This window comes from Onychostruthus taczanowskii, unplaced genomic scaffold (assembly GCF_017590055.1).
Source record: "Onychostruthus taczanowskii isolate IOZ18803 unplaced genomic scaffold, ASM1759005v1 scaffold2, whole genome shotgun sequence".
Taxonomy (NCBI): Eukaryota; Metazoa; Chordata; class Aves; order Passeriformes; family Passeridae; genus Onychostruthus; species Onychostruthus taczanowskii.
In genome coordinates, this window is record NW_024499239.1 from 13,170,554 (window position 1) to 13,196,877 (window position 26,324).

Genomic DNA, 26,324 nt, shown 5'->3' on the forward strand with positions numbered 1-26,324 from the left:
CACAGACACACAGACAGATATATATACATATACCTCACCGTACATATATGTGTGTGTGTGTGTGTATGGCAAAGGATAGTGGATGATTTAAGCAATATTAGGTTATTTTAAGAAGAAGTGGTGGTTTAAATTTACACCGAGATGGTGAAAACTTCTGGCTGTAGTGCAGATATGCCAGGCTACACTAGCAAATAGATGTCTCTCTGCACCCCAGACTAGCAGAGAATAGATACTTTAAATAGATCATTTTCTGTAATAGATCAATACTCTGTTGTTTTACAGATTCAGGTACATGCAGTGGTTTGGCTGTTAAAAAAATCAATACAAATATAGTGCCATCTTTGCAGCTGGGACCAGTGCAAGGGAGTAGGATGCTATAGCAAAGTGTCTTCTTCAGCTCATCTACAGCCACTCTACTGCTTCTCTAAAATCTCTCAAATTTCATGAAATTCTGCAGGACAAGGAAATTGTTCACTACTCCACAGAGTGAACTGCTTCTCACCCTTGGAAAGTAAAAAAAATCAACTCTTCAGCAAGGCTGTGGTTATTACTGCTAGGAGGCTAAAACTAGGGGCTGGATTCACAGTGTCCAGCTTGCTTTTTTTTAATCTGAAATCTGTTGCACAACTGTAGCAGCCATGCAGCATAATCATGTTCCAGCTATCTGTGACAAAGAGGGACATATCTGCTGATACCTGAATTGTTTTTGTTGCACACAGAACTGATGATATCCCACTGTATGTTTTGTATGTAATTTATAAACATTGCTTATAAATGAATAAAACTAGGGTTTTGGAAAACCTTTTTGTTTAAGTAAAGACATTTTTCATATCGTATTGATCTTCTCTATTACAACTCTCATACAGGTGCACACAGTTTACTTATTTAAAAGCATAGATTAGGACTGAGAGAATTAAAATGGACTTTTCATGACTAAAACTGACCATGGAAAGGATGCAGCAGAACACTGCCACCTCCAGTTACAGACCATGCACAGAATATATGAGTGTATTATTCTGTCACTTATTGAGATTTAATGGTAAACAGGGATGAGCTCTGGCAAAAGGCTCAGGCTGACTGCCAGTGCAGAGGCACATACACATTTGTGCTTTTGATTACAGCTGATTTATTATATAAACCACAAAAAAACTGATACCACATAAATAAATAAACCATCACTCCCCACATACTATTATGATCAAGTTGCCACATCAGAAAAATTCTTATTAATAGGGACATTCAATTAAGGACTCTGATCTCTTCAGGGCTTTCCCTGCTCAGCTTACATTGGATACAACGAAAGGGAATCTATCTTCATGATTTCCTATGTCCTTGCTTTCTACTTGTCTAGGATGAACTTCTCAAAGAGTTCTAAAACTCTGTGGGAGAGCCTATGATGTGCAAAAATGTGCAGGGGGAGGAACATCCAGGCTGAATCATGAGTGCCCATGGCCCAACAGAGGTGGAGATTCAGACTGAAAGACTGCACTAATGTGAGATGCTTTTTTTGGCCAGTGTGAAGCGGTAAGTGTCATCCAAATACTGTAAAACAAGGAGAGCAGATTTGCAGCAGATTAGCTGGAGAGGATGATGATGGCTGCTGCTTACCACTATAAAGGGGGTGAAAAGGCATGAGATAATACCAGTAAAACATATGAAGTGTGAGAATACATCTTCTGAGTGACAGGTAAAAAAAAAACCTCATAAGGTTTCTGTACCTAATATCTCATGATGGCTAGAGCAGCATTTCTAACTTAGGTTCCAGCTAAGGTTTACTGCAGGCACCCTGTCCTCCTTACTCCTCCTTTCCATCTCACCTGCCTTGGCCACACTCTTGAGACCTTCTGTCTTCCTGCTTCAGCCACTAAGCCATGCTACATACAACTCTGCCATCTACATGGGATTGATATTTTTTCCACTGTCACTTTTCCAGTCTTAGCTCTGAGACTGCTCTTTGCCTTTTCCTTGGCTAAAACTGCATCAGAGTTTACTTGAAACACATATTGCTTGTCAGATCAGGCACCAAGCTGTAACACTTGTTATTAGTACAGTCTCACGTTCTGGGTATGATTTGTGTGGAGAGAAAGTGAGAAATTGAATGAAGCTGAAAGAAAAAGGTATCCAGAGACAAAAAAAAAAGAGTTAAGACCAAGAGAAAAGATAAATATGCATGGCCTGACTAAGTGATATCTTGCTAGAGGAGAGGAAACAGATACCCACAGGTGTATGAATAAACACAAAAGAAAAAAAAAATAGCTAGCACGGCACTTGGAAACAGTAGCAATAGAGGATAAAAGAAGGAAGAATATTGAGATTAAATGATATATATTAGATAGGGAAATTGCCTTCCAAGTTGGAGTCTTACAATAATATTAACATTCTACTTTTAAAACAATTTGTGGAATATAATTAACCTTTTAAAAAATCTTTATCTTTAAAGATAAAGCCATTACCATTTTGCACCAATATATGATTACATCATTTAAAACCCTATCACTGCCTGCATAAATGAGAATTATTCTCAGAGAGGAGAACAAGTAAGAACAACCAATGAGCTAATAGTATGGAATATGTCTCTGGAAGAACCTCATGTGGTTTTCTCATTGAAAATAAGCATACTGTAAATGCAGTTATGGCAAAAGGAGGGCAGAATTCTCTCAGCCAGAAAGAAAAAAACTGAAAGATTTTGGGGAAAATATAAATATTCAAATTTAAAATCTCCCCAAAGAAACATTTGACTTTTTTTACAAAATGAGGTATATCTTTTCAAATTGTCTTGACTTCAAAAATTACATTAAATTAAAATTACCTAAATATTGAAATCATATACTCTGGATCACTTCACTCCTTTTTATTTGTTTGTTTGTTTTAGCTTTGTCTTTAGGCTAATAAAATAATTATTTATGCATATCTACTTCCACAAAACCAGTGCCTAATACTGCCAGAGTACACATCATATCATATTTCTTTTAATGATTCATGAACAGTTGTTGCAGACAGCACTCCTACATTTATAGAATTAGAAACCAAGAGATCATACGGTCATCTAGGTTTATCTCAAGTGAATCACAGGTTCTTAAATTTCACTAGCTTCCCTGGTATATATCCAAAACTCATATTTGACTAAGGTGTATCTTCCAAGCTACACTGAGCACTGATGCAAAGGTAAGAGGTGCAGAATCCAGACCTCCTGGTAATCTGTGCCAATATTTAATTGCTTGCAGTGCTAAAAAATGTGTCTGATTTGTCATTTGAAATTAGCTTTTTATGCTTTTCTTCAATAAATTAAAGAGCTCTTTGGTACCTGGTATATTTTTCCCATGAAGGTACCTGTACACTGTAATCAAGACCCCTCTCAATTTTCTTGTTGATAAGGTAAGCAGATTGAGCTCTTTTAGAGTCCCCGAGTAAGACATTTTCTCCAGCCCTCAAATCATTTTTGCAGCTCCTTCCTGAGCTCTGTGCCATTTTTCACTGTCCTTTTAAAGAAAGTGGACACTAGCACTGATGAAATATTCCAGTAGCTGTCTCACCAGTTCCTTGTGCTCTTTGCTGTACTTATTCATCCTCTGAAGAAAGGCAGAGCTAGTCAGAAGGCACCATCTGGTGAGGAAGTCTGACTGGTAGGGGGCAGATTTAAATACTTAAAGAGTAGCAGAGGGGAGGGTGGAATGGGCAAAGGACATTTAAAGACTGACTTGCTAGTCTATGATCATTTTTAGTTTCCCCAGGAGGTTAGTGAATTCTTCTCCCTTGGACTGCTATTGCCTGTGTTTAAAAAGGTGAACAGCAGACTATAAAATATGGAAAATGAAAATTTCATTGGGATTACACATGGATGAGAAAAATCAGCATCTGCCTGCTGGAAAACACAGTATTAACAGGGATAAGGCAAGCAGGAAAAAGGGGGAAAAAAAAGCCATGATAGCTAAACAGGAACAGAAAAACTGCACAAAACAATATAAATGGGAAGGAGGTTCCGATTCAATGTTCTGACCTATATTAAAAAAGCACTGGATTACTGAAGTCTCAGAATGCAGGTCCAGTATTGAAGCTAATGCAAAGCCAACACCTGAGAGGGGAAACTAAAGATTTTGCCCCACTCAGCTCTGCAAATTGCTTTTCCTAGTGAAAGATCCTTTTTAGAAGCTTATAAAGGTGTTGAGTAAAGAACAGGATGTAGAACCTGGAGACTGTTTATTTATGCACCCAGCTGCTCCTAACTGCTGGGGTAGATCATCAGAGAAAGACTGCCAGACAAGCATGAAGCTGGTTGGTGACATCAGAGGCAACAGTCTCAGTTGCAGATATAAAAGGCATGCAAGTGCAAGAGAGAGCTTTTGAATTACTTTCAGAAGCTGCAGAAGACAAAACCACTCTCTTCTCCCCTTCTGCAAGGACTTAAACATTTGTCTCTGGCTCTTCATTCAGCCACGCTTATTCCTTCCTTTAGGATCTGTAGATGTGGTTTTTACAATGCATGGCGACTGAAGAATAAACTTGAAAACTGCATGACAGCTCCAGTGGTTGCATGATCCTGCATACTACAGTGAAGGCATTAGTCCAGCCAAAAATATACTGCCTGAGCTCTTCACTGACCCTGTGTCTGCAGTAACACAAGCAATGGTTTGTCACTGTTTTAAAAAAATCATCCAAGTAATCAGTAAGAATCCATTATAAAGGATACACAGTATATAAAAAACATGGTTTTGAACTCTCTTTTTAAAATTATGTTTCATATAATTTCTTATCATTTCAAGAAAGAAGAGTGCAAACTACTGTAATACTGTCTTTGGTTTCTGACTTATTTATAGAAACATTGAAACACCTAAGGCACATACTGTTGATTCTTCCTGAAAAATCAAAGCTTTCCTTTGTTGCTTAAGCCCTTTACTAAAGTTCCCATAGCAGCTGTCCACATAAACTTTATTATTCCATACCAACAAATTAGGCAACACAAAGAACATCAACTTTAGCTACAAAGGCAGTGAGTGTTTCTAGGAATTCAAAAGTCTTGCTAGGCCTAACCCACTGGTGTTACTGAGGGAATAAAAAAGGAAGACTAACATAGAACTGTCTTAAGGGCTTCTTAAATACTGAAACAGAAGAGACATGGTGTGAGATGCAAGAGAAGGAACCTTTGCAGACATTCTTTCCCTGTTTTGCAAACAGCCATTGCAAAGGATTTGATTGACAATTAATCCCAGTAGCCTAACACTAGCAAATACTTGCCATACAAGTCCAATTCCCTCCAGATTTTCTCTCTAATTCAACATTGTTACAAAAAGCCTATATTTTCACGCTTCCAAGTCCCTGTTACACCATGTAAATGTTCTAGGATGCACAATTTGAAAATAGAAAACAGAGTTACTATAAATATTAGGAAGGTCTTTACTTTCAGGTGTTACTTTTACAAAGTAACACAGTAAAAACAACAACAGAGGATTCCTTCTTTCAGAGAATAACAAGGAAATAACTGTTACATTATTGTAAGAAAACAAAATGTAAAAGTAAATTTTTAAGCATTTATCATGAACGTGATAAAATTGATTCTTCTTTCAAGAACTTCATCTTCTTATATTTCCTTTTTCTGAAAATAAATTGTTAGGGAACTCTAGAAAACTTCATGTAGCTGGTCTTCTGTTATTCTAGCATGAAGAAGTAAATGCTGTGGGTTTTTTTCCAATTTATATATTATTATATATTATTTATATATTCTAAATTGTTCTATCCAGACAGATGTAGCATTCTTATAGAGGTATAATGCTTTGCACTTCTTTTACTATTTGATAATTTGATTTTTTATTTCCAAGAAATACAATCATCCATCTTTCTTTTTTTTTTTTTTTTTTTTTTTCTGGGCAAATTATTCCACCATGTAATAGAATTACTAACTCCTCAAAAATCTTCTGTTCAAACATCAGACTTGCTTCAATAAGGATAAGTGTCCTTAATATGTTTGAAATGGTAGCATTTTGTATTTAATTTACAGCTACTATACAAGTTCACTAGATGACTTTCTCATTAGAGTTTTTGAGAGATGTAAACCATGCATTCAGGTACATATTCATATCCTCTGATATGAATGTTTATTTCAAAATGTCTGTTGGCAGCAGGAATGTGACATTGCACATACAGAGTAAGAACAGGAGAGCAGAAAAATCCAGGTACTGTTCCTGTTATTATCCCATCTGCATTTTGACCTTAGCTAAATTACACTGACCTTGTGCTGCCTCAATTTCCCTAGTTTAACATTAATATCAGGATATTTCATTCTCTTTGTAACAAAGCTAAGTACTTCTTTATACAAAAATGTGAGAACACTTAGCAAAATTGATTCAATGCAAATAGGCTAATGCAATGCTATGGTTGAGAATCTGAAGAGAGAACTCTCAAAAAATGCAAAGGCAAACTCCCACAGCAATTATAAAGTAGGTCATATTGAACGTATGTGTTAATGCATGAAGGGGCATATACTTACTCAGTAAAAACTGCAGTGGCTTTTAACAACCAGGCACACATGAGTTCAAATCCAATGCACTGTTTTCATAGCCTGAAAGTTGTATTTTCACTTAACAAGACTGTGTAAGAGATAATGCATTGTTTGCATTATATCCAATCACTTCTGATACTATGCTCTATTGATCAATGTTTTCTTTCCTTTTATATTGACGTTGTGGGAGCATATACGTAAATCTGCAATGACACTACTTCATTTGACATTGTAATATTCCCTGTGCAGCTGCATTTATATCATTTGCAGTCCTTTAGAATGACAATAACTCCCATGAAATCAAATGATGAGCTATTATTATCACAGAAACATAATGAAAAATAACTAGCTCGGAAGCTGGATAGTAATATATTAGCTACCAACTCGAGCACTTCAAAACACAGTTGTTGTTTTTTTAACACAGTATATCCTAACTAAGTTTATCTTCTCATTTTTTTCTTCTATTTGCAGTTACAAAAATGTGTCTTGGAAGAGATCCATTTGTCAGTAATTGTCAAATGAACATAAGGATGATCGTATCACAGGTCTATCTACTTATATGGTCAACAGCAGACACAGCCAGATGAGAAGCAGAGCATTAACACATCCCAAGGAAAGCAGTCAGGAACATATTAACATCTTGGGATAAAAGTTGTACCATCACTACAACATTTAATAGCTTTCTTTGAAATTTTGTAATACCCTTTAAACAAATTTTCGTAATTTTTTGGTAATATGCTCTGCCCTAAGAAGAAATATGCTTCCTGTTGTATATTCAAAGAAAAATCTCTTTTTCTGGAATATAAATCAGTGACTAGGAAGTGATAGATATCTAAATACAGATGTTTATTCTAATAAACTGAACTTATCTCTCAATTACAGGAAAGATATATGTGTATGTGGAAAAGCTTAGTCAAACTCTATTACATATTAACATTTTGCTAATAGTGATCCTGTATATAATCCTAAGAAAGTATTTAGAATGTACTTAAGGGGCCTGAGTTTTTACAGCTGTATTATCTTAAAAAAGGAGAGATATAAATTAAAAGCTGTCTCAAAGACACAACACTACCAAAGCATTTTTTAATGATATGCCTCTGTGGATTCAGCACATTTGCTTCTGAAAGGTAAATCCATATGAAGCGTGTGGCTTAGAACTGATATCAAACTCAATGATGTTATATGATATCCACATCTGATGAATTTAAATTCACAATTTTCATGAAAGACTGTTTATTCATCATAAAGGCCAAAATCCCTCCTTTTTATTAGTGATTTTTTTTTCCCAGCTGAGTTGTCATTGTCTTTCATCTTGTACAATAAAAAAAACCCAAAAAACCCGACAGAATAAAAAAAACTACAGTAGCTACTTCTGATGTGGGGATTACATTGTACATATCAAAATAATTTCCTGCAGGAACTCTCTAAAGTGCAGATGAACATAGTTGCCTCTAACTTTTTGGCCACCTAGGTGTGATTTGGAGATTAGAAACTGGTTAGCTGCTGAGATCCCCAGTTTTTGCTTGCACAACTAAGGCAAACAGCAGCAAAACTGAAAACTCCTGAATTTTACTTCAAAAATCCTGTAGTACTGCTAAGCAAAGAAAATAGTATGTCTGTAACAAAGCTGGTCCTCTGAAGAGGTTTCTAGCAGGGACTTAATCATGAGCTATCTAGCGGTAGTACAACATCCACAGTGCCTAATTACTGAGGTTATCCTCTCGGAGGGAACTAAAGCCTCCTACACTGGATCTCCTCTACAGAGCAGGAGCTATTCTTGCTCTGCAGTTGCTAATGCTTTTGAAAACTAAGTTCACTGGGGGCTGGTTACTTCTGAATCAAAGCACATCCCAGGTACTGTGTGAGGATGTGAAATACTGGCTAGATCCCAGTTCCCCAAAACTTGAACAAGCTGCTGCACCACTCAGTCCAGCTCTCTTTCTAACACTGCACACAAAGCTCCTGTGTATCACCGTCCTTCCCCTGGGGCAAGCTGATCAATCCAGAGACTTTTAGCAGCTAATGCATAAATCTGTCTTTTAGTTTCTTTTTTTTAAAATCAAAATCAAGAGAATGGCAATGAAGAAATTCACTCACATAAATTTGTTTCAGAGATCCTGTTCTGTTGCACTGGCCAGGCTTCTATTACCCTAATTCCAGTAGAAAGTTTCCCAACACAAACTCACAAGCTCACAACTGTGGGGTATTTTTTCACTGAAGATAATTTTGATGGCAGATTACAGGACATTTTGGAGAAAGAAAATGTTCTTTCATAAATTTGCACTGCAAAACTGCTGGTTAAGAGTTTAAAAAAAAAAAGCTCATTTTCACGGGTTAAACCATTCAGATTGAAGGATTAATGTGGAAAAAATTATATATAAACTTTGACTAACAAGCAAATATTGCTACAAAGTGGTAACTGCAACTTCTATTCTCTAAACTGTCTCAGATACTTTTTCTAAGAAATTATATCTGCTCTTGTCACAACGGGGACTTATAATACTGGCATGTAACTGGAACTTTATGGAATCAGACTTGTGTCTTCTGGACCTTTTAAAATTACACTAAAAACTGATAAAAGTATTGTACTATCCCAGTTATATCTTTATGATTTTAGGAGTTTCTGTTATTTATTTTTTTTGGTGTTGGTTTGTGTTTTTAAAAGCTTTGAATTCCTCATGGTATTCACAACAAATGCAGCTTGATTTTAATGCTTCTGCAGTGACTACTGCAAAGCTTCTTAACTTTTACACTATAATGCAGTCAATGTATTTATAGTTCTTGAAAATGTCACATGGCAATGTTATGCCAGGGACAGCACATCTCAGAGACTCCTTAATATGTCTGCATTGTTGTATTCTATTTGTAGAGGCATTTTTGTCAGCAGCAATGAAGAAACAGAGCTGCTGCTGCAGCTCTTTCAATAACATTCAAGCTTATAGTTGACCCAAGGGGCTCGCATTATGACATTCATATTTAATTTAACAATAAATCATATTTTCATGGACTAGAGTATTGCATTATAACCTCACTGTTTTATGTGCAAGGCAATGCAGCAAAAGCAGGCTTGTACGTATCTACAACACAGACTAAATGGTTAGTTCATGAGAGCAAGGTTGGAGTGTACAGTGACAGCAATAAATAAAGGTTTTATAACAATTCTTAGAAGTCTGAGGGGAAAAGGACACAAAAATCTATCCAGGAGGGACTGCATTTAACTTAACGTTCAATTTTTAAAATCTTAACTGCACCACCTTGCTTACTGTCAGTTCTAGTTCTGCTCTGCACTTCCCATTACAGTCAGCATTCTCTGTATCTCATTTTCTCTTCTGCTTCATTCAAGCATATTTAAGGAGAAAATTAACACCATCTAAATCTTAAGCTTTACCCATCCTTTTCTCCTCACAATCATTTCTCCTTTTTGCCCTGCATCTTTTACTGCTGACCTTCTAGCTGAATCCAAATTAAATGTTCATATGTTTCCTATTTACTTCCAAATCTAGTCCTGCTTGTTCACATTTATTCTTGCTCATCCCCCTCTTATTTGCCTCTGCTCATATCACATCACATCATCCTCAATTTCTTTACTTTCTATTTCTACTAACTTCCAGGACCTACTTCTTGCAGCACTCTGCCACCTAAAACTCATTTTATTCATTTTTCCCCCCCATCAGCATTATTAGTAATCTTTCACCAGCCAGACTATGGAATACCTTCATTGCTCTTCTCCATCAGCTGGCAATAGTTTATCCATATTTGCACTGCTTTCCCCTACAGACTTTATAAAACTACATTATCTTTCTTAGAAGGTTTCACTTTTCAAAACTAAGTACTTTCAAATACCTTTTTTTCTTTTTTGGAAGACTTGATTCAAATAACTTTTTTTTTCTTTTTCGGCAGCCTTGATCTTTGGCCTAGGTGTCATCCTTAACATACATTACATAAAATCAAGAAAGAGCAACTGTAGTAAAAAGCATTTGACTACTCTGACCCATGTTCTCTTTTTACCTCTCATCCAGATTTTTGTTCGTCATCTCTTCATGCATTGTATCTAAATTAGATTTTCAGTTCCTTGGGGTAAGAAAACATCACTTTCATTTATCTGTAAAGCACCGTGCATGCTTATGGCTCTGTTGAGGCGCTAAATATGTATATCCACATTTCTTAAAATATTGATGTTTTATCTATTCATATATTGCAGAAGCAACATGGCAGCAGTTGTACACATTTATAATAGCAATGATATGACTTATAGCAGCTGCATGCTGCTCTCTATTTCCCAGTTCGTATTTACATTGCTTATTCTCGTCTTTGTAACTAACGAAAAAATAAAAAAATCTCTAATTTCTCTGACATTATTGACAATTCAGGACTGCTCCTGCCATCCCAAATCATGTAATTTAAATGGTCCTGATGACAGAAAAAATTTTAGGAATTTGGGACATGTAGCTTGAGAGGCGCTGAAGTGCTCTGATTTTCAGAGTATTGGAGCATAACTCTTTCCACAACACAAGATCTTGAAAATGGAAGATCCTTGTTATTTTGAAAGTTTTGGATGACAAAACTAAGATAACCAGTGTAAATACGTATCTTAAAAATTAGGAAGGGTTTTAATTAAAAAAAAATTAAATGGTGATACTATCAATCTAATTACAACATACTAAAATATTTCTCATAACATCTGCAGTAACAAACTGTAGATACACTCTTCTTTGTAGTCACACATGTTTATTTCTTGGTTAGTCAAAAAAGTAGATGTTTAAGTCCCACAGCAGAATCTGCACAGTCTCCTGTCATGACTCAATGGCCCTTGCATGAATGAGTCTGTACTAATAATTTCAAAATTTTGCTCAAAAGATAAGGAATTATCACAGAGTAGACACTGTATGCAAAGCAATTAAACTGTTATGCTTCATGTAACACTTAATAAATGGTTAAGCATTTAAGCACTGAATAAAGTGAACATGTTTAAGTATCCTGCTTTGCATCAATCTGAGCTGAAAACTTCAAATGGATTGTTCATTCGTGGGTCATTACATGTGGAGTGGCCTTGACAAACTGTTTACTCAGAGTAGTGGGCACAAAGTCACATGGGGATAATGTTACTGACATTTCTTCATAGAGTGCCTGTAGCTGATGGGTTTAAGAGCTGTATTATCTTCACACTGAGGGACCCATTTCTCCCAGCATTCCACCATGCTATTTTACTGGATAAAATGATAAACTCAATGTCAACCTGCATATATAACTAAACCTGTGTAAGGTTGCACTGATTAGACTCAGACCACATACACATTTAAAAGTAGTTTTGGACTGAAAAAATGGTAAAGGCAAATTTTACTCAACTCTTGGTGTCTTCCAATAAGCACCTACCTCCAAGCTAGTCCCATTTATTTGTTACTATGCACAAAGAGAACTGTGTCAACCAATGCATTACAGTGGGATTCATCAGACCTACCCTAAATATTTACTTCAGGAAAAGCCATTGTACATTCTAAAACACTGTCAAAACAACTAGATTTGGTAAATGAATTCCATTTCATTGAACAGTGAGAATTCTGTGTTTCTTAATTTCTTTGCTTCTTCAGAGAAAGTAAAATCCAGATATCTTGTCTACAAACCTAAAAGCAAACAAAACCCCTTGATAAAACTGTTGTCCAATGCCAACTAGCTTCCAGACATGGCTTGGGGTCAGATATGGAACAGCCCAGGAGGTGCTCTCCAAAGACAGCTGGCAGATGACCAGTCTGCTTCTGATAGAAAGAGAACCTATCAATTGGTTTCAGTGCTGGAAAAAGGTCCTGTGCATCATGTACTTAGCTGTAGAAAAAGAGGTATTTGGCATGGATTTTTGCATAATTGCAAGTCTAAATTAAAAGGAGGAAGATAGAAAGACAGCTTTTAAGTGAAACAGTTTTTTAACAAAAACGGTTTTTAAACAAAAGTAAGGATAAAATAAAGAATTCAAACAGCAAAAGTAAAAAATAAGCATGACAATGTAAAAGTGGCCACAAAAAATTATTGAACTGTGATATGACTTTCATGACTGTGATCACTTTGGACAAATACAATAAATAGCTCTTATCTAAATGAACCATCTTAAAAAGCATTTCACTTGCAACATAGTGAGAAGATCTACTTCCAGTAAATTACTATAGAGAATACTACCAAAAGAAAAGAGGTAAAGAAGGAATTTCCAGAAGGTTGTAAATGGGGCCAATACAAAAACTATAGGTAAAGCATAAAAACAGAGCTTTGCCAGTGTTGAGCAGTTTTGACCACCTCGACACAGAGGCAGAATCTGAGTTATAATGACTTAATGGCTGTGTACAGGAATTAGCTGTTACACAGACCTAACTGTGTGCGTGAGGTTGTATTCTGTAAGGATATAATGAGATGCAATGGTCAGATTTTTAGGTGCACTCAACTTTACATCCTGCACAATAAGAAGCATTAATGATAAGCACTTTCTAACATGGTTGCTCTGCTCAACAAAGAACTTTGACCTTACAAAATAAGTTTAGGAACAATGTATATATGGAGCACCTTTTGTTTTGCTTCCACACCAAGATTAAATTTATTTGTTTTCTTTTCAGCTAAACATTTTTTCAAATCACATCACTTTACTCTGATTTACATAAATTTTAGCTTCAAGAATCAGCAGTCATTGCTGAATGCAAATAAGCACAGAATAAAATTATATTAGGTTTACACCACTGATCTTTCATCATTTTAAATGTTGACTTTTAAAATTTTTCTGTAAAATCAGTCTGAAATACTCTCATCATTGAATGGCATCAAGTAGAGCAGGGTCACTTTGTAAAAACCCATTCTCAGTGATGTAAATTATAGGGTTATTATATGTATCCTAGAACAAGAGAGAGCAAAAGTTTTATTCAGAACAGATGTAAGAAAGCCCATAAAATCAGATGCATTACCCTCTATCTTTTCTAAGCTACAAACTAAAACTAGTTTTCATCAAATTGCACTGACCCTATTAACTTAATTTTCCATGAAGTGACCTTTTATGACTAACAATAGAAAAGCAAAACTGTGCAAATACCCATGAAGACAGTGAAATGACTTATTTTAATGAGAAGACTAAAATATCTTTCCTGCATTAGCATCTGCTTATTGTCACTGCTCCTTAACCCTTGGTACTGGCAGTCACCACAATTCTCCTTGCCAGGAGTAGATGTATGCCAGGAAAGACTTACTGCTAGCATCACAAAGATAATTTCTGGAGATCAAAAGATGATAAAACACTGGTGTGTCATTTCAAATAGTAAAACAGATATCAAGTAAAAAGGTAATAGGAAAACACTAAGGCTCCTACTCTCTATAGCCAGCGTGAAAAAATTAAATTACAAATCCCAAGGTGACTTGTTTATTTATATCTTCTGCAATATCTTATGCCATCTAGATGGACTCCTAAGAAATCTTCTGCAGAATTCATAGAGGTTCTATCAATCTGTGCTATAGACACAAGTCTACAATGTTTTCTCCAAATGTTACCACAACTGCATCAGGGTTTAGCAGTAGTTTTTACACATTAAAAGTGCCTTGTAAGCTCTGGTACCAGTACTGGGGCTATACCTTTTAAACAACCACCTAAAGCAACATAAGGCCCATGTAGTAATGATCACCCAATCTCCAAATGTTCTGAAGCAATAATTTACATGAATATCGATGGTGTCAATGATACTTTCAGATTTCCAGTCACCTCTGTTTTTTAAGGATTAAGGCAAACCAAACTGATACAGGAGTAGGATGCCATTTCCCAGGTCCATAATAGTTTTGCAGTAAGAATTGACTGCTGAAAATATAAAAGGAAACAAAAAAGGGTTAATAATAATTTTGCTACATTTTAACACTTGAAGCAACATCACTGCACATTTTCTCTATTATGAGATGCAAATATTTTCTCTCAAGTGCATGCTGACTACTGTTACAAGACCCCAGCATTGGCAAAAATGCTCAGTACACAAAATCTTCCAACCAGGCACATAAAATGAAATGAGGATGCAAATTTTCAAAATAGATCAGTGGACAGCAACTCCCCAGGAAAAACATAATTCTGATGGGTGCTGGTCACATGAAAATATAATCCTTTCATTTAAATGCCTGAATGGCAGCCTGACTGCATGTGCAAGATACAAGCGTGTTGGAAAAAGCCTGATGCTTGAGAGCCTTCTAGGTAGATTTTTTCTAATGAAAGCATTTTTGTCCTTGAGAACTGTGTCTTTTAAAAACTTCAGTGCCACACTCAGCAAGGTAGCTAAGCTGATCTTTTATGTTTTGAACTTGGTTAGCTGGATTAGCTGTTTCCTCCAGAATGTTCCATTCTCCATCACCATGCCAGCATCAGGACACTGTCAGAGTATTCAACATTTTGCAACGGTGTGAATTCAACATTTCACTCATTAGATCTATATTACATTTAAGGCTTTTCATTGGGTTCTATGAGATTTTAGGAGTTTGAGGCACTGGTCTCTTTAGCCACCCACCTGAATGGCTTGACAATAGCCTATCTGAGAAACCATCTCTTACCCTCTGACACTGCCACTGCTGCAGACAGCTCAGTCCTTCTAACTGCAAGAAGGAATTAGCTGACCTCTCTAAAAGCTCATGACTTCTAACCTTTCTTGCCCCCTCTTGCTAAGACAGAGATCAACTTTAATTTCCTGGATGTGTTGTTAAAGCTGGTCAGTACTGGGGATGTATTTCTAGAGGCTTAAAAGGAATTCACCTTCTGTACAGATTTAGCAGTGGCTGACATGAATATGTTTCCTAAAGGACAATTTTTACATTGCTGAGAGGTCACTGTAAGTTTAAATATCAGGGTACTTTAAGCTCTCAAATAGGCATTTTTAATTTTGCTTACATGCAAACACAACTGTATTGCTTTTAAACTTTCTGAAAACACTAGATATTGAAATACACATCATAAGCTCTGGTTCAAAGAGTATCAATTATCTTGCTCTTTTACTTGAACTATCTGGTTTACTGCAGTAATTGGAAAAGGCCAACAGTGGCCTTGAATTATTATTTGTTAAGCTAAGAGGCTCCAGACAGGAATAGGTCTCTCTCATGCTGGTGGAATGTAGAAATCAGGCAGTCTCTGCTTCAGAGACTTGAACTAAATATACCAAAGTGTTTAATAACCTCAGAAACCTAAATTTCATAAAATTTTTGTGGGTCTTAGACTACCACATATCCTAAGACATAGATGCTTGTGAAATATCTTTCCCATTATTGCAGTATTGAAACAAAAAACTGGGAAATGTCTACAGAAGTAGAAAACACAGCAAAAAGTAGGAGGGCGAAGACTAAATTGCTAAGGTTAATAAAAGGTATGCTTAGGAGGTTATGTATGGCTTAGATCATTATTCTTAACAGTTTCTGAACAAGAATACTTTGTTTAATCCAAAGCAGGAAATTTGTTCTATACTTCTATTATATATTCCTTGGTATTTTCAGGTTCAGCTTACTGTGTATTGATGTTTGAAAATGCCAACACAGAATGCCATAATATCTTCTTCTTAAAAGGACAGTATTAGACTTCAACTTAATCCAACTTCAAATGGCTGATCTTAGGGATTCCTGCCAAATAGCTTTTTTAAGACAACATTTACTGCAGCAATCAATTATGAACCCCAGATTTAGACAGTGACTTCTCCTGAACAAACAGGTGCATACACATCCCTTAGCACAGCAAGACTCAGTAAGATTGTTTACACAGTAATTCACAATAAATCTCAGATGTAGTTTGATTTTCCTTTGGAATACAGCACCAGGAAAACTCATTAAATTCAGAGGAGAAATGTGCCTGTGCCTGAGAATGTACCCATGCAAAAGAGAAAGGAATATACTAGAACTTAAATTTTGAAAAGCAAATTTTTGCATTTTGCAATAGCAATTAGCAGCAAATACATCTTCACTCTCCAATTTTTGAATGGGGTTCTATTTGTCTTCAGAGGGACTGGGTGTGTGCTAACTCTTTGCTGATGAGACTACAAGGTTTACTACACAAGCTTAAACTGGGAAAAAAGAGCTCCTTTGCTGCTATGGGGTCCTGTCCTCTCATATTCAACCCCTATGTAGAAGACACTAGCATTTCTCATCCTAATTTTCAGATTATGAATTATACAGTACAATTTATAACATCTAAGTGCAACCAGCTATCATTTATTTTTTACATCTCAATTAAACACCTATATTGGAAAAGATTTATGCCTTTTGTTAGAAAATGAAGTGAAATAGAACTGTGTGCCTGAAAAATGTGAATGTCAAGTCAAATTTCCAGGTTGTCTCATACCTTCTAGAGTAGGCTGACTTAGTTTCTCTGGATGTATCTGTGAGTCAGGTAGAAATAGAAATACAGAAGAAAATGGAAGTATGTATATAAGGGTTTTGTGGGGAAACCCCAAAATTTTGGGGTTCCAGATATTAAGGAGCAGTTGGCCAGTAGAAAGTGAAGGATTGTCCTTTTCTCCTTTCTATCATCTTCTCTCCCCATTCTGATTCCCTGCCTTCATGCTGAAGTGAGGCACAACATCACATTCTCACAGACTCGATATCCCCTTGCCTACTTCTGTCTTCTTCTGCACTGACTCCTAATGTTTAGCAGCTCACTTGTTCTTCTCAGGGCACCTTCTAGGGTAAAAATAATTGCAAGCTTTAAGCTAAAACCTGACACATCTTAGGAACAATATATCTACAACGTCACTGCTTTAAAAGTCTCTACCTCCACCAAGTTCAGAAACAGAATAGTTTTAAAGGTTTTCAAATGTCCTACATCTTAGGTGTGAAATTGGTAGTGAATCAGTTGCTATGAATGATTTTATTTGAAAGGACATTGCTTTAAGCTTTCTAATTCTTCACATGCTCTTTGCAAAAATGTTTATATAGAAGATGATGGCCTTTCCATGCTATGCAGTTACAATTGCTTCAACAGATCACTGCACAGGAGAAGTGAACTCCTGCCTAATGAAAGTTGGCCTACTTGGAGTTCTGCCAATGCCCTTTCGTTAAATGTAAAGTTCATAATATTAATCAGGCAACTGCTTATACTGGGGATCAAGTGAACATTTTCAGAAATTACAGCTGGGTTTTGTCAAAATGTTAGCTTTCCTTACCAAGTGCATTCAAAATGTCTGCTTGCTATCTCCCACTCTGACAACTAAATAACAAAGCCCATTCAGCAGGCAGCTTGCTGAGGTTTTGCAGTGCCTGCAGCCCTAGCTGAAGGAATATCAGTAGAGGAAAGAAACCACAACTACTCAGCCAAATTTAAATTCAACACAGCACAAAAAGCATTCTGAGGGAAACACAAGCTGTGCCAGTGAAAGTGGGCCACGTATTGTAAATTTTGGTGGCAAAGAAAAAGATTCAATTCAAGCCTCTCTGGGATACTGGCATATGTATCTGGCATGCTCTGCAGGGAAAAATGGCTGGTTGGTCTGTTTACAGCAGATTTACCAGCTTCTCTTTTCGGAAATCTTGAAACAAAGGCTCCTCCACTCTCTGGTGAAAACGTTGATCTGCAGGATGCAGAGGATAGGCTGCTGTCTACTGAACAGCCAAGTTCTACATGACCAAAATTCTGCAGAAAAAGATTGCTTCTGCTGGTACCACCCTAGTACAGATAAGGTTAACCTGAAGAGTATTTTCTAAGAAGTCCTATCCTTTGCAGCCTTCCATCTTTGCAGTCTTCAATTTGCCAAGGCAAATACTGCCCTAGAAGTATAAAGATATATCTTCTTGGTTGAATTGAGATGTAGAAGAGTAGGAAGCAGAATTGAGATTTAGAAGTTCATTCAAATATACTTTTCTTTTTTTCTCCTTGGAACATTATCCTCCCAGCACACAAGAAATCTCAGCCAGCTTCTTTGATTCTCCTATTGTTTCTGGTTCAGCTTCAGTTGCTTTTATTCTTCTCAATTCTCTTTATTTCATCTTTCTTCCATTCACTCTGTTCTGTACACACAACTGCCCTTTCCTGTCTTCTCCTAGTGAGTGACCTTAAGCTCTCCCCCAGACCACACCAATGGAATTAAAGTAAATTAATCAGAAGTGAAACAAATTTTATGTCTGACTTCTTACAGTTTACTTATGTGCTGTACCCCTTTTTACATATACACTGCCTAATGAGACTGTGAAAACTCTTCTTTCAGAGCTTCTGTTTGCCAGATAACTAAGCATAGTTTCTATCAGTCTGAAGAATCCTCTCTAATATGCTAAAGAAAAATGTCTGGTAAAAGTATGTCCCTTAGTGCAAAATAGTCAATGTGAAGTTCAGCACATTGGAGTATACTGATAAGCTATCTAATGCACTTGCCAAATGAGATAACTTGTCTGTTGTAAGCCATCCAAAAATATTCTCATGGCTAGAATCCCAGTAAGTATAAACATTCTGATGAAGCAAAATGATTTAGAGTTACAATTAAAAAAACTGGAGTAAGCAAAAAGATACATAGGAAACATAATAATAATCCTATCCCAAAAGATTGTGCTATCCGAGGGGATCTAGAATATTAATTAGTAAGTTGTTGCAAACCTATAAAAAATCATTCTATAATTACTCTGAAAAAAAGTTGCAATTTCAAAGCTACACTGCAGAATAGCATACTGGATTAATTATGCCAGACTGCAGCAATAACCTTGAATTAAAGCTGCAACCTTCTATTTTTAAGAAACAATTGCCTTTCTGGTTGATGAAACCTGTCGTCCCATCAGGTAACAGACGTGACCAGGAAAGAGAAAAGCAATAATGAGTCATTCCAAGCTGTTTGATACATTTCAAATCTTCCTCCCACAGAGTGTATCTGCCACAAGCTACATCACCAGTCTGGTTCTTGAAAACTCGATCTCCTCCCTGATGAGTGAATATGTCCCAGACATTAGGGCCCTTTCCATCTGCATTCCAACCTTCTGCTTGAAAAACAAAACTTGGTCATTACACTTTTGACATCAAAAGACATATGTTGCAAGTAAATAATTTATCACAAAGTAGGTGCAAATCCCATGGGCAAATTGAGAAGTATTCTCTACCCACTCCTTATATTATTTAAAGTAACTAGGAACTTTCAAGCATTAATATACATTTTCATTAGGTTTTGCATTTATTCATAGTTTTACTTGCTGCTAATTATTTGAAAATTATGTTTAAAAAAACATTCAGACTTCTAACACTCTTCATACTTCCTTAGCCAAAAATCAGATGTTTGCCACTCTTGAGATATTACAGGTTTTCACAAAGGGCATTTTCTAATGCTACTTCCATCCATAAATGTAAAAGATCAGTCCATATCAAAGAAAGCCTTTAGGGTATGAGAAATACATCCAACAAATAGGCACTTATGGCTTTCAGGATGTCCTTTGAAAATCTTGACAGTTTGTTAAAAAGAAAGGAATGCCATTATGAGCCATGGCCCTAGGCATATACAAGCTGAATTAATAACACAGCTCTAAAAAACTTCAGCTTTTTGTTTAGCCAGACATTCACAGAAATTAATTTTGAATGTTCAAAAGCACTGCACCATTTTCTCCTCTGAAAATAAAACTTTCAGAGTTTTAGGATATTTCTTCACAATTCTAAAATTGAGATACACAGATTACCATTAAAATATTCAAAGTTTAGCTGTTGTCTGAGACCTAACAACATATTTAATTTGAATAAATGCACCTCTCTTCATTAGAAGCTTCTTTGTCTTTCCTGAGCCATGCTATAGCTGAGGCAAACATTACATTTTTTTTGTGGAGAGATCTGTAAACTTACTTTTTTCCGTAAACCCCTGTAAAATGTGATTTAATCATTAAATTGCAATTAACCTCAAAATGGCCAACCTCATTTACCACCAAGATTTTTCAGAGTCCCAATGAATGCAATGTTCCAGGGTTATTCTTTAAAAACTAAAATGACATTGTGTGTTAAAATTATGTATAAATTAAATATCAGTTGGGTTATAAGATTAATAACTATATAATAGCTAGATATCAATCCTCAATAAAAGTGTTTTAATAATCAATTAGTATCATAGAAATTAGAGATGGAGAAGAACTATTAGGAGGTCATTGAGTCCATCCCCTGCCAATGCAAGATTGCTCCCTTAAGTATATTCAGTACTTAATATACATCTGTCTTATTAAATCTAAGTTTAATGCAAGGTTAAGCATATTGAAGACACTTAATTTAAAGCATTATTAAAATCTGTAATATCACTTCTCTAACCTAGCTTTTCAGAGATCATTGTCACATTTCATGGTCTTTACAGAATTTTATTGCAGCACACGAACACCCATACATCTACATTTGGTTGGTCAGTAAATTAAATTTTACATGGGACAACCTTCAGAGTCGGTCAAATTTTAGATCCAGACAGTCTGAGTTTTTCTTAACCTCAGATTTTATTATAGACTTGGAGCTCTGTCTGTATGCTCCTCAGAAAAATACAATACTACAAGTTTTCTATATCCTGCTTCAAGTTTCAAACACGACTGCTGAAATATCTGAGAAAAGTGCAGGAAATAACAAATAACAGCAATTCTTTGATGGTACCTAGAGTTTTGAAGCCTTTAAGAGCAGACTTCCTGCACCATATTGATTCAATAGTGCTCTTTTTTCAGTGCAGCTGGAATGAAGGGAATAAAAAGCTGCCATAACAGGCAGTTAACACACCTTTGGTTAAGAATCCTCATCTAGAGCAGAGGCTGAATGATCCCTCTTTTTTGTCTGCCTTCCTCCAGCAAAGGTAGTGGGAGGGAGGAGGAGAAGCATTTGATTTTCAGCAGAGTCTAACAGTACCAGTCCAGCGGTCATTAGCCACTGCAAAGCCCTGACGGGGCTGTAGCAATCACACCCACTTTCAAGCATCCCCTGACACTGTTCAAAGAGACTTCTCTGTGCAGCATTGTGCATCTGAGCCACCTGATAGAGCATAGGAAGGAATCCAACCGAGGCAACAGAAAGCTCTAGATACACTAACACATCCTGCTGAGCCACAATTAGTCTGCAGAGAGCTCTGCTCTGCTTCGATGAACCAAGCTTGTACCTCTAAGCTTGCTCAGAAACTTCCAAGCCACGCAGCACTCCATAGTGTAGGCATAACTGGAGCTTTAGTGAGCTTTGGGGCCAGGAAAGAACAGTGATGAGGAACTGGTTTTACACTCAAAATACTTAGGTGTGAATTGGATACCAAATCAGTACATGACATGCCATCAAATGAATAAAATAAATTACTATGATGCATATTTCCCATACTCTGCAATTATTACAACAGAAAGAAATGTAATGCTTTTCCAACTTGTGAAGCTCCTAAAGCAGGAATATTACTGATAAGAGTATATAAGTTTTCATGTACTTTTCCAAGTACACTTTTCCTCTAATTCAGCTGTCCTTTAACCTTTGGGAGTGAAAATTTCTTGACAGGGTCTCTGACCAAAAAGTGTAATTTTGTTTGAATTCATGCAGTTCCATTATTTGGCATATGAAAGAAGTGAAGAAAAACACTTTTACTATTACAAGAATTTTTTGCAACTTTTCCCCAAAAAAATAAAAAAAAGAAGAAAAAAAAATCAAGCAGAGAGTTAGAATTTAGCATAGAAATGGCCCTCAGTAAGAAGAAGTGCTTTTGAATGTTCTGGTGCAAATTGATTTTGATTTGACTGAGTCATGAACCTTTGAAATCTGCACTTTGAGCATGCAGAGTACAATTGGTATGATTTTTTAGCGCTTTGAAATATACAGAGTGGAGAAGGTTGTGCTGTGCATAAATACATAGCTGCCAGTAAAAAATAAAGTAGCCTGTCAGCTCGTGCCTCTTCCACTGTATATCTTGTGATATGCACAGCAACTGAGTTTGGACTCTACAAGAACTATTGCTTCAATCATTCTGCCTCTAAGTCGGAAGCTGCACAGCCTCTGAAGCTTTCAGGAGAAGGAATTCCCTGTTGAGTTTCTTACTTCTGCAGGAAAAGGGTCATTGAGTAGTGTCTAGAGCATATTATAGATTTTTTTTTTATGTTTTCCCCACTCAGAAGCCTTAAGAAAGTTCATTAAAAATACATTAAGAGAACATTAGAGTTGCACATCTAGCTACTCAAAAGGCAGGAAATTATAATGCACACACAATTCACATCTTAAAAATTAGTTAGAAGAGCTGTGTGCATTGCAGGACTTGAGTTAGAATCTGGCCCAGAATATTGATTCCCTGGGAACTGCGAACTGTTCAGTCTATTAGGTGAAGTGAACTTATCTCGTTAAAAGGTACTGAGCATGGGCAAGTACTTTCAATTTCAGCAATAACCAAGAACTAAAGGCTACATCCTCAAAGACAATTTAGGATCTACAACTCCCATTTAGGTACTGAAATCAATGGGAGGTAAGTGTCTGTATGCTGCAGGCTATAACATGAGAAAATCAGGTCTATATGTATTTTGAAGGTTTATAAAGACAGATTTATGAAAGGATAAAGTTTGGAGTGGTTATGGCTGTAGAAGTCCCTGTGTTTATGTGTTTACATTTCCTAATCTGCAACATATTTTCATATTGTGCTGGGCAAATCCCTTCATCAGTCCCTCTATTAAGGTGGGAACATGACACATGTACCTGGGGGACAGCCCCCACAAGTCCAACTGTTAACCTCTCAGTTCATTGTTTTTCATAATCTTTGGAGACGAGTTGCTAACTGAAGATTTCTTGTGAGTACTGGTGTCTGATGAGGTAATTCTCTCACCCAGTTTCAAAACAGCCAATAGCAATCTCCTTGAACTAGCTCTACAAAAATGATATATGCAATAAGTAGATGAAAAAATTACATATGACTTCTTCCCCTTCCCCCCATCCCTCTCCCCTCAATAACTAGCTCAATTTCCATTACCTAGCCATATTTCTGAGATTTGAAACATCTTTTACCTTCTTCTTACTCCTCAAGTCAGAAGTGTTTATACAGAAATGCTACATGGATTTGCATCAGAAGCAGTATCTACATAACAAGGCAAAGAACACTCTCCTTCCAGGGTCCAGACTTTTTGTTAACTTAAAACTTCTTTAACACTTTGATAGCTAAAAATTGACACCTTCAATTTGATATGCTGCTGTAGCTGCACCCCAAGCAAATCCAGCTGGAAAAGCAATATCCTCCAGCACCGGCTGCAGAGGACAGGTGAATACACAGCATTACATGTGCTGTGGAGATGTTGGTTTCGTTTGCAGACAACACTTCCTGGCTTGATCACTCTTCCGCTTGTTACAAGCAGATTCTATATGGAAGAAAAAAATAAACCCTGTGCAGCTTCACACACTGAAGGGTAAGTCATGCACTTTGCATATCTTGGGATTAAAGCAGAGAGGTTCAGTATGCTACCAGTGAAAGTGGAAAAGGCAGCAGTGGAAAAGACTAGGGCTGTCACAGTAAAAGGGCTCCTCCTAATACAATGAATTAATATGCTAAACAGATCCCTCTTTCCCTTCACTTGCTTCTCACCTCCCATCTCCCATACGGAGAACTTTGTTCTTTGTTTGTGGACCCCCTATTCAATATAATTCCTTTAGCCACCAGGCAAAAAATAATTTCCACCAGTAAGCATCAAAAACCAGCAGCCCCTCTTCTCTTCTGGCATTTTTTTTTCTCTTCCAACACCAAGAAAATGTGCCTGCAGTAGCTGAAAAAGGATATTTTAGCCACTACATGCTTTGCAGTGGAAACCAATGAGTAGATGAGCAAGATTTGTATGGGAGTACAGACAGAACAGCTATCTTTCTCCTTCTTTAAAACCCCGTGGATGCTCATTTTTTTAGAGCAGCAATGACAACCTTATGGCATGTGTGCCAGAATCAGCATCTGCAAAACAGCCCTCAGGTCTCTTTCTGTACCTTCTGTCAACGCTGTTACTGCTCTCCTGTCAGAAGACTGAAAAGGGAGCAGCAGCAGGAGGAGAGTCAGGTAACAAGTGGGATGGGTTGAAAGTAGTTTACTGTCCCTCTCCAGAAAACTGCACCACCTGGCACACTAGATGGCACTACTGCAATTTTTTATTTTTTTTTAACTGACTGGTGCTTTTCCCCCATTTATTCTAACACTACATCCACATTGCTTTTGCCCAGGTCAGTATTGGCACATATTGGACTGCTGTAATAAATCACCACTATTCTTCTCCTATACTCCACTTAACTGTCTTGACTGTGAGATCTTTCTGGGTGAGGACCCAGTTCTGCAAAGCATTACACAGGTAACTGATATTTTCTTTGATGATGAAAATAAGAAACCTTACTATACATAGGAAATCCACTAATATAGTCAATGCACATACTTTTGCCAAGAATTCACACAATAAAAGAATCAACTTCTCTGAAAAAAATACATTTCTTTGTAGAGACACAGGGAAGCTATTTAATTCCAAAACGAATATTGCAGAACCAGACAGTACAGATGCAATGCAAAATAATTTGGGCTTTCACAGCAGGAGTATATTTCCTCAAGTGTCTTTCACAGGAAAGGTAAAAGCCCCTTGAATACAAAGGAACAAAGGAGGAAATGAGGCACCACATAATAATTTGTTCCCAAAACGCATGCTGACACATAGTCTAGGCAAACATGCATATCCTTCATGTGTATTATACAGATGATCAAAACCTGATAAAATGAACTAGTCAATGTTCTCTTGTTGATGCTGCATACTCAGGCTTTCATGTGCAAGATAAGGACAGTTACCAGTAAAACTCACCAGGGCCACCTTAAATCACGATGAATAAGTATTAATCGACCAGAGTAATAATGCTTATTTTTTACATCATTAAATGTTACTGGTAAGCACCTTTGAAAATATAAGTAACATTAAATTTTTTCCCTGAGAATAATACAATTCAATTTCACAGGAGATATAATAAAAATGTAAGCCAATAATAGGGGGAGAGGGGCAGACAGGATATAGTAACAATGAAAACCCAATAAAAAGTTTTGTGAAAATGCTTAAGCATTAAAAAAAGCTAAAAAGTGTCACTGCTGATTCCCTATCAGGAATCAACAGAGATGGGTTTTGAGAGAGATTGAGTAGGAGGAAAATATTCCATAAGCAGTCTGGGGGAGAGTGAACAAAATTTGCCTCAGAGGTTAAGACAGATTCACAGTAATGAGATACCAGGTTATGTCAGGTAAGTGGGGAGATTCTGAAAGATGCAGGTCTTCAAAATTCAGAGAAGCTGCACTGATAGCAACTAAGATGAAACACTTCTGGCAACCCAGATTCTACATTTGTGATACCACTTCTGGTTGTATTTCTGTATTCATAAGCCACTCCTTACTGCAGTGGTGTGACTTGAAATTAAATCTTCATTAGACCCTCTGCATGGCTTCTAGGATGCACTCACCTTCTTACTCTGATCATTTTCCCTATATCTAACAAATAATCTGACCCCAACGTGAATTTCAGTATTTCACTGTCCCATGCTTTTTCTCAATCCATATAGGTATAAAACTTAAAGAGAATTATTAAGCTCTATCTAGAGGCAACATTTTTCCAGACTATATTTAAGGCCTTTGCATTTGCACTGGCACATATGTAACTGAATGAGCTCAAGCCAAGTATGCATAAGAAAAAACAAGCAACATCAAAATGTATTTGGACAAAAATTTCTTTGTCAAGTCAATAAAAAGCAGGAGTAAACAGCCCTAATAATACAGGTTAGCAACTAACTTAACAAAATGCAAGATATTTTATTAGGGTGAAAGAAGAATAGATTTTGGTGCTGGACTTCAAGTCGTGTGGGGCTTATTATCAGAACAATTGCATCTTGTCAAAAGGAGATTTTCCTGACTGATGTTTCCTATTA

The 26,324-nt window shown here is 36.6% G+C and overlaps 1 protein-coding gene across 1 annotated transcript; it reads right to left on the minus strand.

Annotated features, from left to right (window-relative positions):
• Positions 1-17,959: 17,959 nt before the first annotated feature.
• On the minus strand, positions 17,960-25,879 carry LOC121335053 (cytosolic beta-glucosidase-like). Its single transcript, XM_041402818.1, has 4 exons — positions 25,871-25,879; positions 23,573-23,645; positions 19,199-19,426; positions 17,960-18,036 (listed from the first exon to the last, which is right to left on the minus strand). Exons 1-4 carry the CDS (start codon positions 25,877-25,879, stop codon positions 17,960-17,962), a joined length of 387 nt encoding a protein of 128 aa, XP_041258752.1.
• Positions 25,880-26,324: the final 445 nt, after the last annotated feature.

Coding starts and splice junctions, on each gene's coding strand:
- LOC121335053 (XM_041402818.1), bottom strand. Junction 19,427..23,572: donor AGCAGCATATCAAATTGAAG/GTGTCAATTTTT, acceptor TTTTTCAAGCAG/AAGGTTGGAATGCAGATGGA. Junction 18,037..19,198: donor AGGTTTCATCAACCAGAAAG/GCAATTGTTTCT, acceptor TGCATCCTGCAG/ATCAACGTTTTCACCAGAGA.